Raw genomic sequence first — 12,785 nt, 5'->3', positions numbered from 1 at the left:
TCTTACATATGACACTCAGTGCTGATCCCAACAAGTGTCCTCCTTAATGTCCGTCACCCATTTACCCCACCCCCTCCAGCAACACTCAGCTTGTTCTCTGTATTTAAGAGTCTCTTATAGTTTGTCTCCCTCTCTGTTTTCATCTTATTTTTCCTTCCCTTCCCCTGTGTTCATCTGTTGAGTTTCTCAAATTCCACTTAGGAGTGAAATCATATGATCTCTTTTTCTAACTGACTTATTTCGCTTAGCATAATACCTTCCAGAATCCCATACAGACATTAGCCTGGACACCGAGGTAAAGAATTCTCTGGAAGGGATCCAGAAGCTTCTAGAAGGAAGGGCCCTTCAGGCTTAGTTAACTTTCGCCAGATATCTATTTCATTTTAACATTTATCTAATGCTTACTTTTGAATACTCCTGACATTTTTCTATTTATCTGTTAACATTTTCTTCTTCTGCTCAACCAGAAGTTCATACCCGAAGTCAAGTCACTGACCCTTTTTTAGAATCTGATGAAACCAGTGGGCCCTTATCTCCTCAGAGAGCTTTTGCACATAATTTCAGGTGACTTACAGACACCTTCTGAAACCCATGCAGACCCCTCTCCAGGCCCAGGGCCTCAAGAGCCCCTGCACACGGTTCTGTGTCTCCTTCACAGGAAGAGACCCCTACATGTCTTTCTCACACAGTTCCCGGCCTGAACCTGGTCAGGGATTTTAGGCTGAGTGAATAAATAGGATATGAGGTTGGATCCCTTGTGTCTCATCTCTGAGAGTGGCTGGCCAACCTCAGCTTGGATACCGGCCCTACCAGGAAGCTCACTGCCTTCAGAGGCTCTCCGTTCAGCTGTGACAGGAGCTTTAATAGATCCCTGGACCCTGGTTAACCATTGATAACCCATTCTCAGAAATGTGTTTTGCATCATTTCCTAGTTCCTGACAGTGTAGACTCTTACCTTCTCTGGGGGAACCTGACCTTGTCCACTCTTGGGTTGGGGTCAGCAGCGTGACTAGGGTAACCTAAAATAGAACACTTTCTTGACCTCAAAAAAAGTCGGTGAGAGGTCTGCTCAGAAAGCCAGGTGTGTCTACATCCACTGTTTCAAAGAGTGATAGTTCAGTAGAACCAGAAAGGTGTCCATTGCTCTGTCTAGAAGCCGATGTTGCCGGGCAATAATAGGGAACAGTGTGATGATGAGTGAAAGGACCCCTGTTAAGATGCCACATTTCACATGGGCTCCACTCTCACCACTGAACTGGACACTTTCAGTGGGTGAGTCTGTATCTCAGTAAAGCTATTACCAAAGAGAGAATATGACTCATTGTAAAATAGCTCAGAACAGCATATTACAGAGAATTCTTCACCCTTCCTAGGAAGGAACTGAGATAAAAGTTAAAATTAAAAAAACAAAAAACACTCCTGCTTTCTTAAAGAAAGAGCCCCTACTACTTTTAGAGTAATGATAACACGTGAAATTCAAACAGTATTGTCCTCAAAACTGGTAGTCCCTCCCCATGGGGAGAGGAGTTGTTTTCCTCATGGACACAGTAGCAAATTCTTCTTCTTAGACAAGATAACTACATTTCTAGGTGGGGTCACTATGCCAGCTTGGGGCATTTATCTCTACAGTCATGACCTTAAGTCCGTGCTTATCACACTGTTCCTGGACCTGCAGCATAAGCATCATCTGGGAACGGGAGAAATTCAGATTTGTGGGCCCCGCCCAGCCCTGCTGAATCAGAAACTCTGGGCGTGGGGCCCAGCTAGTTGTGTTGAACAAGCCCCCCCAGGTGACTCTGGTGCCGCTCCAGTTTAAGCACTGCGCTTAAAATAAACCCAGTTCCCTGATGAGTCAGGGTCAGGATTTTTTATTAGGATTATTCTGCTCAGGAGCATTATCGATTCAGAAACAGTGTTTTCCCTGGCCAGATTTCCTTCAGGGTCACAGTTTATCATTTTGTCACAGAAATGTTTTTGATCAGCTAGAGAACAAGAGCAAAGCTCTGTACCTGCCGGAACGGAGGAGACAGAGTATATCACCGCTGCAGAGAGAGGCAGAGTTAACACAGGGGTGTCAGCTCATCTGTGGGGATGGGAAAGTATGGGCAGTACAGAGCCTGGGCCTCGCCCTGCAGACCCAGGGCAGTGCTCACTGTGATCCCGGGCAAGTCACCTAACCTCTCTCTATGCCTTAGTTTCCCCATCTGTAAAATGGATAGACTTACACTATCCATCTTGTGTTGAAGAACATCATAAATGATACCCAGGAGGGGCAAGAATGTACTTTATTTCGCTGGATCTTATCCACCAGTGGTCCCCTTGCCTTTTGAGGTTGCTAATGAGCCAAAGGGGATTACAGTACAACAAAATACCCAAAAAAGGTATAGTTTTCACCCTGAAAGATCTCCAAATATCAAAAGGATAGTTACTGGGCAGCATCAAGATTTAGAGAAAGGGTTGTAAAAATGCTACTAAGAACACGTGAGCTCCGTATCAACCTTTACAGGCACACAGACCAGGATATTCCAAAGACTTTGAACTTGAGAGTTTTCCCCTATTATTAATCCTTCAGGCTCTTCTTCCATTGCTTTCCTTCAAACCAGACCTTTGACCATCCAAGTTGTGGGGGAGCCCCGGCCCTGCCTGACCTCTGAACCCGGCAAAGGCTCGCTTTCCTGGGTAGGTCAGTCAGTTCACTGCAATTGTGGGATCATTTGGAAAACCAGGAAAACCTCCACCCCCCTTCTGTGTAAATTTCTGAGCCTGCCTCCCAACTTAACCCCCTCCTCTCTTCCTGTCATGGAACTCCTGCCCTGGAGCTTCTTCCCAATCACTATTCCAGAGTCTTCCAAATCCTGCCCAGACTCCCACTCAGGGGAGAAATATTCTCCTGCTCTTCACCTTCTATTCAGTCTCACCAGGCTGCACAGGCACCCATGCCCCTCAGCCCCTTCTTCCTCACCTTCCTTCCTGAAAGGCCGCACGGCATGAGGTCCAGCCATTTTATAGTAACGTGATGCTTCACTCAGTCAGTCACCTAACCTTCCACCCTCCAGGCCACTTTGCTCTTTCATTTAGCCATTTGGACACTAATGCATTAATTGATTCCACAACATTTATGGAGCACAGGCAGTATTCCATCCTGGCTTTGTAACAAAACACACACGTCTGCATTAGGCAGTCTCCTTCTAGCAGAAGGAGACAGACAATAACCAGTAAACATAATGGGTAAACATACCTGTGTTGGAAGGTAATACTTGTTCTGGACAAAAGCAAAAGGAGATCAGAAAGGTGGGACTGAAGGGGTAGGGTTGCAATTTAAAATGGAGTAGCCCAGAGGGGCCTCACTTGAGGAGGTGACACTTCAGTCCAGACTTGAAGGAGGTGAGGGAGTAGGCCACGCAAACATCTGGAGGAAGAAGGAGCTGTCTGGGCAAAAGCCAATGGGTGGGGGTGCTTGTGCCCAGCACATTCAGGGGACAACCAGCAGGCCGGCATGGCTGGAGCTGAGTGAGTCTGAGGGAGAGGAAGAAAGATGGGGCCAGCAAGGAAGGCAGGGGGATCCCAGCTCACGTGGACCTGGTGGGCTCATGCACAGGCTCTGAGTTTTCTGTATCATTATACTCTCCCTTGCTTCTCTAAGTCTCCACTTACCATCGCAAGACTCAGGACTTTTACGCTGAATGAAATCCGTATAGTCCGCGTACATCTCACAGACATCCGTGGAATTAACTGTTCTCTCGGAAATACTCAAAAATAACTGTGATTACGCTAATCACCTGTGTTTTGACACCACTGTTAGCCTCATGAAACGCTTCCACGGCACTTCTTACTCATGGCAGTGCAGTGGCAGTCTGTAAAGCGCTTTCTGTCCACCCCCGGGTGCACCTCTGGCTCCCCGGCTGGAGAGCAGCGAGGCCCAGGTCTTACCACACTACCAAAGAAGCGTCAGGTTCCAAGAGGATTGATCAATCCCACTGCTGCCACTTAAAAACCATCCACAAGGAATGCAAAAGAAATAGGAGACACAGACCTTTGGTCTGTGATCGATAAAACATTGAGGGACTAGAACAGGCCTGTCAGGGTGTGACTTGAGGCTGCGGCAGGCTGAACACCTCCCGCTTTGTGCAGACTTTGGGTGACCCACCTGGACTGTGTGCTGCATGGTGCTGGCCCTGTTTTCTCACTGAGGCCTTTCTAAGTAAACTCTCCCTAGCCACTTACTAAACAGCAATGATCCAAGCGTAACACTCCCGTCTTACTTTGGCTTGTTAAAAAATAAAATTAGCTTTTAAGCATTTATATTCATGTCTATTCATACATATATATTAAATAAAGATATTAGAGATATTTATATGCCATGTAAAGCAAAAAGGTAGAAATTTAAAACAGACCCAAATTAGAACTGGCTGTTTTTCTATTCATTTTGTTGATACATTCAGGCTTCTTATTAAGATAAGTGAAAACAGGGGCGCCTGGGTGGCGCAGTCGGTTAAGCGTCCGACTTCAGCCAGGTCACGATCTCGCGGTCTGGGAGTTCGAGCCCCGTGTCGGGCTCTGGGCTGATGGCTCAGAGCCTGGAGCCTGTTTCCGATTCTGTGTCTCCCTCTCTCTCTGCCCCTCCCCCGTTCATGCTCTGTCTCTCTCTGTCCCAAAAAAAATAAATAAACGTTGGAAAAAAAAAAAGAAAAAAAAATTTTAAAGATAAGTGAAAACAATACTATTGGTTGGTTTTTTTGTAGGGGAGAAAAAAGTATAAGAAAACGTAAATATTCTTATTTCTGTTTTTTACTCACTTCTGTTTCAAAATATCTTTATGATTAGTGTGACTTCAACAGCCTGAATATCTGGTTTATAAAATACTTGGAAATATGTTCTCACTTGTTATTTTTCACTGATTTCTCTGATTTGTGCAAATTCAAGCATGTAATTCAAAATTCTCTAGAGAAGTGAATTTTCTCAAGGATATGTTTATGGAACTATTTTCTGGACTTAAAATCGGTCTGTGGATATCTCAAAACTCTGTACCGTTCTTAATGTTTTCAAAGCCCTCTTACACCTACTAGTCTTTCAGATCTCACAACTTCCAAGGAAGGTAAGGCATTTATGGTTAAGAAAACTGAGCCGGAAATGATAGTAATTTCTTCAAACATACACACTAAGACTCAACTCTCTTGACTTTGCACGATACAACCTGTCATTAAACATGCGCAGTGATAAAGGAAGACAGTGCTGTGGTTCCACGAAACCCTGGCATGTGACTTTACCAAGATTTGGGTTCCTTATCTATAAAATGGGAATAATAAGTACTTCTACCTCAATAGTAGTAAAGACGATACAAGCTGCGGCATCATTTCTGGGACTCGTTCCTCCACAGCAATACACTGCTTCCCTTATGTGAAGAAGCGGATCCCCGTCATGTACCAGCACCACACCGACCTGAACCCTATCGAAGTAGCCATTGACGAGATGAGTAAGAAGGTGGCGGAGCTCCGGCAGCTGTGTTCCTCAGCCGAAGTAGACATGATCAAGCTGCAGCTCAAACTCCAGGGCAGCGTGAGCGTTCAGGTGAGCCCAGCGCTGTCAAAGCAAACCACAGGGCAACAGTCGCAGGGGCTCATTTGGACCTTGGTAAATTTCAAGCCCAGCAAGGTCTAGTGTAGATCCCTACTTGACCTGGTCATCCCAGTTACCTTCCAGTATCTGTGCAGTGTCTCCTGATACCAGAAGGGGGCGGTAGACTTGGGGCCCCCATCCAACCCCACCTGGAGGAGTGTCTTTTTAGTACTTTGGGGAATTCTAGGTGCCTAACTGGAAACATCAAGACTCTTCTAAATATAAAGAAGTGTGAATAGCTGTAGGGTTCCTTACAAAACTGTTGTTTTCTGGTTTCTATGAAAATTGTATCTGAAAAAGTACCTTAAGTTTCACTCTCTTAATGGTATGTTTTGATTAACAGAAATTTATTCATTTTATGGTAGATTAATTAATTTTTCCTTAATTAGTAACATTTTTGCGCCCTCTTTAAGAACTTCATTCTTAAATCTGTCTCAAAAATGTTCTCCAATGTTTTCTTCCTTTGTTTAGTATTCCTGTATAGATCTGCAATCCAGCTGGAATCTATTGTATGTGGTAACAGATAGGGGTCAAGATACATTTTTTCCATATAGTTATCCAAGCAATGTGCACCATTTAGTGAAAAGATAATTTTTTATCTACTGATTATATATGTATGTTCAGTTGTGAAAATTCAATAAGGTATGACCTCATGGTATATGTACCTTTTTGTTTGTATATTACACTTCAAAATAATTGGTTTTTAAAAGGTATCTTACTTACATGATTTCCAAGGAAATTGGCAAATCACCTCCTTCCAGTGATTTGTATGCTTCTTGCTTTAGTGATTTTTTAAGTATATATAGATAATTCTAACACATGTTTTACACACACACACACACACACACACACACACACACACACACATCCTTATATCCAATTCCTTTCTTCAAAGAAGGTTACATTTGGGGCACCTGGGTAGCTCAATTGTTTAAGCGTCCAACTTCGGCTCAGGTCATGATCTCATGGTTCATGAGTTCAAGCCCCATATCAGGCTCTCTGCTAACAGCTCAGAGCCTGGAGCCTGCTTCAGATTCTGTGTCTCCCTCTCTGCGCCTCCCCCACTTATGTTCTATCTCATAAATGTCTTACATTTATGAAAGTTGCATGTAGATGTAATATGTAAGTTTTAAGGGTTTTTTTCGTTTATTTTCTGGAATCAGTTCTTGTTACCCTTCTAATCAAATACACACTGGATTGTTGCCTAACCTTTTCTAAATGTCATTCACCACAAAAGGGCTTGTAGATGTTTCAACCTCTTCCCTCATGACCTGAAAGACTTATGTACCAAAATAAGTTATCAAGTGAATATGATAAATATTCTAACAACATGAGCAATTACATAATGGGTCCAGAGGCCACACTTTTCTGCAACTATAAAAACAAAACCACTCATTAACATAGCCTGGGAACATCCAGCCTCTATCAGAACACCAGCGGAGAGGTATGGGCGCCAGTAAAGGGTGGGGCTGGACAGGTTGAGCTTTCTAAAGGGCATAATGTGCCCTTCCATTTGACAGCGACCTTAGAGATTTATAAATACCCAATCATCTTTAAGAAGCAAAGATCATTATTCCATGATGATGAGTTTCTTTTTAAAGTTTATTTCTTTATTTTGAGAGAGACAGACACAACGTGAGCAGGGGAGGGGTAGAGAGAGAGGGAGAGAGAGAATCCTAAGCAGGCTCTTGAGCCAATGTGGGGCTCGAACTCACCAACCATGAGATCATGACCTGAGCTGAAACCAAGACTCAGACGCTTAAATGACTGAGCCAACCAGGTGACCCTGAGGAGATTTTTTTTTTTTTATACGTGTGTGCCCACCAAGGTAACAGTGAAGTTGCAGCTATAGGAAATTAACTTTACCATTTTATTTAGGTATTTCTGTAATTCTTATACCAAGAACCTCACTGGGGTTTCTCTTGTATAGGACAGAGCCATCATGGTGGCTATATGACTCTGTACTCCAAGATCTGGTTATGTTAGTCCTTATGAAATCATATCAGCTTTCCTGTTTGCATATCCTTAAAACTGAGTATATTGTGTCATTTTAGGTAATTGGTCATTTGGGTCATGTCCAGATCATTAGCATAGTTCCCCATGCAACACCAGTATGATGATACCTGCAGTCATCACAGGTTAACTAGTTGTTCCTGACTTGGAGGCCCATCTCCCACCACTGTGGCCCTCTGTCTCCCCACCTCTGGTATGAATTCCCACACCTCAGCTCTCCTGCCATTACTGCACAGGTCATGCCTACCGTGGGTCAGAACCAGAGCCCAGCTCCTTCACCAACAGTGACAGACCCTCCCTACTTATTTACTTCCAAGCCCGCCAGACCTCCCAGGGAAAATGATGTGATAATCACATGTCAAGTTCTTTCTCATGCCATCTCAGATGCCTAGGACTTTCTCTTTCCCACCCAGTGTATCTGACCTTCTTTCTCTCTACATTCCCATGTATCCTGACTATCCAACTTCAAGGAACTCTTCTTGGCTAATCAAGAGATGCAGGGTTCTGGTTCACTCACCCTGTTGCTAAATGCCCCTAATCTTTGGCATTCCAGCACACCTCAGCTGGTTACTTCATTTGAAGATAGCAAATCGATTTGCCCATGGCTGTCTACACAGTTCAAAGAGGTGAACAGTTTTTAAAAAATTGGCCAATATACTATATTCTTTAGTTTTTCACTGAATTCACACATGGACCTTCAGTCAGTGTAGAGTAGCACAAATACCAATTGGAAGACTTGGGCTCTGACCTCAGGTATTTTGCTTATTGGCTGTTCAACCTTGAACAAGTCCTTCAGTTTTCCAAACTCTGCTTCCTCCTTCATAAAATGAGCCATCATCTCAAACACCCTGATGATGTCTGAGGTGATAAAATCAAATGACATATAATAATATAAGCTTTGTTCATGGTTTCCTCTTTCAGATTGTCAGTTCCTGGAGGGCAGGAGTCATGACTAGCTTGAACAGCGTTGTTAGCACATGCCAACTTAAACCAAATCAATGAGAATGGTCATTTTTATAATAACATACTTTAAAATCTTTGTTCTTGATCTAGGTCAACGCAGGTCCACTAGCATATGCCCGAGCTTTCCTAGATGACACAAACACAAAAAGATACCCTGACAACAAAGTGAAGTTGCTTAAAGAAGTTTTCAGGTAAAGTACACTGGAAATGTCTCTTTCTCTTCAAGTATCCATCATATCTGTGCTCATTCAAGAAAGAGATGCTACCAGTTGGACTCTCTCTTTGTCCTCAACATGCCTTTATTTCCCTCTCTCTTATCATTTCAGGCAATTTGTGGAAGCCTGCGGTCAAGCCTTAGCGGTAAATGAGCGGCTGATCAAAGAGGACCAGCTAGAGTACCAGGAAGAAATGAAGGCCAACTACAGGGAGATGGCGAAAGAGCTTTCCGAGATCATGCACGAGCAGGTAAGTGCCACGCTCGGTTCTTGTCATTTTTAGCAAGCACGTGCTAGTTGGGTTCTCACATGCGCCCTGGGATGGCCTAAACCTTCTGATGTCCTTCCAGAATTTTGGCATCTGAAGAGTAATGTAGCATGCTACACGCTGCTGCCCTCTGAGCACAGGTTTCCTGGGGAAGGGCTAAGAGCTAGCCCGCCTGTTAACACCCAACACAACCAGAGGAGAGCAGCAGCAACCTCCTTTTTGTCACTCTTAGAGGTGGTTGTGGTTCGAAGCTCTGTCCCTCCCCACCCTAATCTAGCTCAAAGCAAAACAAAACTCACATAAAAAAGAAATACCTAGCTTGTTCCTAGAAATCTTTTTATTCACCCAATCCTTTGAAAGACCAAGACTTGCCAGCCTAGTTTAAAGAATTTTCTGTTAACATTAAATGTCTTTCGCCACTTAAAAGAATAGGGTTGTTCAGTTTTTGACTATTCACAGCTGACTTGGGTGCCCCAATGGATTCTTCATGGTGGCTTCTCTAGTCCTTGTTATTTTGGGCATCTTTCCTGGTTACATGGCTACTATCACCTTCCTGTATGAGCTCCTTTCAGTAGGATCATGTATGTGGGCTCAGTAGTCAGAGGGGCAGCTACCCAGGCAACTAAGTGCATGTCAAAGAGCAGCTTCCAGAGTATTGATTTTGTAGGGGTCCATTCTCCATCGGCCACAGTGACTTCTTCCAAATCACAGTGCCATTCTTCACAAGTAACATGAGTACTTCCATTGCACATAACTCCTTTTCCGGTTTCCTACACGATTGTCGTTCAGTCTCTCAAATGAAAGCCAGGACCACTTACATCAGTTAACATATCATGTGACGATCCAGTTAGGAAATTTCTTTTGCAGGAAACTAACTGAAATGTCTGATTTTTAACTTGCTTGCTTTTTTTTCCTCCTCTTCCATGCTAACACATTCAGATGGGATGGTAATGTCATTTTTTAATTTTATTTTTCTGAACCTCGATGAACTGCTTCACATAAAGTTATGACTGAGTTTGAATAACTGCAGACATTGGCATAAAGTGTGTGCAGAGGGAGGCACCCTCTTCCGGGCATGTAGAAAAGTAGAAAAAAATTGAACTGATGAAAGAAATACATGTGTGAATGATAAAGCAGAAAAGGGATGGTCTCATGAAAATAAGTTTTTGGAGAAAGCCCAAGGTCTTTTCCATGGAGCTTACAGATTGCTGTGTAACAGAGAGTTTGATCAGTGGGTGTCAGCATTTGGCACTAGAAGAGAAGAAAGTAGGAAAACAATGTGGACTGATAATGTTAGAATAAGCTCCCATATCATATGGACATTTCTCGCAGTGCCGTGCTCTAAACTGCACCTTGAACTTTCCATTATCTCAACAACCGTGGAGATTAAACTGTTTTGAATCCTTAAGCAAAAAGGGTTGTGACCTGGAGTAGACTTGCTTTTGGTTTTCCCAGGGGAGCCTCTGACTGTGTATGTTCCTCTCAATTTCCACCTGGCAGTAGGTCAAGTCTCGCCCCTAGAATTCTCCCCCGCGTTACCGAGTGTGAAGAGAGACCTGTTCAGGGTCATAGGGGCAGCTGCTGTCTCTTTCCCAGGATGGAAATCTGTAAGACCCTGAGAGAAGGAGCCAGTGGAAAAACAGAGATGCTCAGGACTCATTTTAAAAGACTTTTCCAAGCGACAGGGCTAGGTCGTGTCCCTGGCAAGTATGTGTAAGATAGACTTCACCACCTTATAATCTGGTGAGTCTAGAAGAGAAGGCTCCATTCAGTACTTTATAAAGGAAACAAAACCCATTGTACTTGACTTTCCCTTAAAATCCTGATCTGAAAAAGGCCATTTTCTAGATGAGCTGACACAATCCCTCTGCAAACCGCCAAAGCCGAGCTCTCTGAGCATACCATCATTCAGAGTAACAGTGACCATTGGATGATAAATTGTGTTACGTGAAACACGCCATTTTGAGAAATGTCTTTAGGGGCATTACACTTCAGTAATGTTGTGTTTCTGTGCCTCAAGATTTGCCCACTGGAGGAGAAGACGAGCGTTTTACCGAATTCCCTTCACATCTTCAATGCCATCAGCGGGACTCCAACAAGCACCCTGGTTCACGGAATGACCAGCTCGTCCTCAGTTGTGTGATTTTGCCTCACGGACCGTATGTGGGGCTTTGTCATTTGCAAACTCAGGATGATTTCCAAAGTTAATCACTGGGCTCGTGCAAGACACAGGGAGGACCGAGCACAAGAAGAAGTGAAGGGGAATGGGAGAGAAAGGAACTCAAGAACGGTGTTATTTCATAGCCGATTTTCTAGAAGAGTCATAAGAGGGTACACATATTTTTTTAAATCTTGCTGGCAATATTCGAACTTTTCATTATGTCTTAACGGGGGTGTGTGGCGAACTCTCTTAAGCTGGAGTGAGATTTTATTCTTCCTTACAGAGTAGTATTAAAATAAATGGCCTAGAGAAAACACGTGTTCTGGAATGTACAGAGCAGGGACAGTAGCACTGAAATGGAGGCTGGAGTAACGTTTGCCTCTAGGCTAAGCTGGAAAACCTTGAAAATATTTTTTTTTTCCTGTGGCACATTCAGGTTGAATACAAGAACTATTTTTGTGACTAGTTTTTGATGACCTAAGGGAACTGATCATTGTAACTTTTGTACCAGTGAGCCAGAAGGTTGAGTGCTTTTATACTCATATACTTGCATCTAAAAAATAGGAAAGCTTAAGAAACTATGTGAGCTTAAAACTAGTCAAGCAGTTTAGAACCAAAGGCCTCTATTAATAAACAAAACTATGCTAAAAAATTTAAAAGTAGTACAGTATATTGTAATGTACATATGAGTTTGTTAATACAGTCTCCACACTCTGTACATACATGGATTACATTTCTACATTTTTTAATACTCCTCACATCTGCTTCTGCATTAAGTTTCGTTGTGACAAATTGGTGCCGTTCTTAGTATATGCAATACACTTGACTTTACTGTTTTATCCTTGTACATAAAAAAAAGTGCAATATGGAGGTGTATACAGTCTTTGTCTGTTAGGTTTATAAACTTTTAAAAAATCTCATCCTTTTGCCAAAGTGGTGGAGTATGTAATTGGTAAACCATAAATCCTGTGGTGAATCGTGGTGTGATTTAAAGCTTTCACCATGTTATATTTTCTTTTGAGACATTAATTTAGTAATTTTATATTTGGGAAAATAAAGGTTTTTAATTTTATTTAACTAGAATCTCTGCCCTGCTGTAAGTAAACATTCTGTACCACATCTGTATTAAAAATAACATTGCTGATTTTCTGGTAGTGAATATTGGGTATTTATTATTATTAGCCATTCCCAAGAGGGCCAGGATATTGGAATACTTGGGGGTGAACTAACATGGTATATGAAATTTGCTTTAAAAGTTGAGGAAAGGAAAGGGGCTGGGTGGAGGAGACAAGACTGACAAACGTTGGCAGTTGTTGAAGCTGAGGTTGGGTACATGGGGAATCGTGGTACCATTTTGTCTGCCCCCGCGTATGTCTCCGTGGTACAGATTTCAGGAGGCAGGTCTAGACCTCAGATCTGCCAGTTGCCTTGGATAAATGCGCTGCTGCACCGTGGCCTGGCTCTGAATTCTACTAGCTGTTGCCAAGCCTGCACAGACACCTGTGCCCTCTGGCTTTTCCTCTTCGGCTCTGTCGAGAGTTCCGTCTTC

General features: G+C 43.1%; 1 protein-coding gene across 17 annotated transcripts in view; it reads left to right on the top strand.

Annotated features, from left to right (window-relative positions):
- The window catches only part of DOCK9 (dedicator of cytokinesis 9), a 295,408-nt gene extending 283,013 nt beyond the window's left edge, over positions 1–12,395 (top strand). For 16 of the 17 annotated variants that reach the window (XM_032592386.1, XM_030313287.1, XM_032592393.1 and 13 more), the window contains 4 exons: positions 5,378–5,568; positions 8,683–8,783; positions 8,919–9,057; positions 11,096–12,395. In XM_032592386.1, the coding sequence (XP_032448277.1) occupies positions 5,378–5,568; positions 8,683–8,783; positions 8,919–9,057; positions 11,096–11,218 (554 nt within the window). In that variant the 3' untranslated portion in view covers positions 11,219–12,395. Of the gene's footprint in view, positions 1–5,377; positions 5,569–8,682; positions 8,784–8,918; positions 9,058–10,014; positions 10,023–11,095 lie in introns of all 17 variants that reach the window. The other variant, XM_032592396.1, reaches the window with a different exon arrangement.
- The last annotated feature ends 390 nt before the right edge of the window (positions 12,396–12,785 follow it).

Source organism: Lynx canadensis, chromosome A1 (genome assembly GCF_007474595.2).
Source record: "Lynx canadensis isolate LIC74 chromosome A1, mLynCan4.pri.v2, whole genome shotgun sequence".
Lineage (NCBI taxonomy): Eukaryota > Metazoa > Chordata > Mammalia > Carnivora > Felidae > Lynx > Lynx canadensis.
The sequence above is the reverse complement of the archived record's forward strand: the minus strand, read 5'-3'. Positions and strand labels throughout refer to the sequence as shown.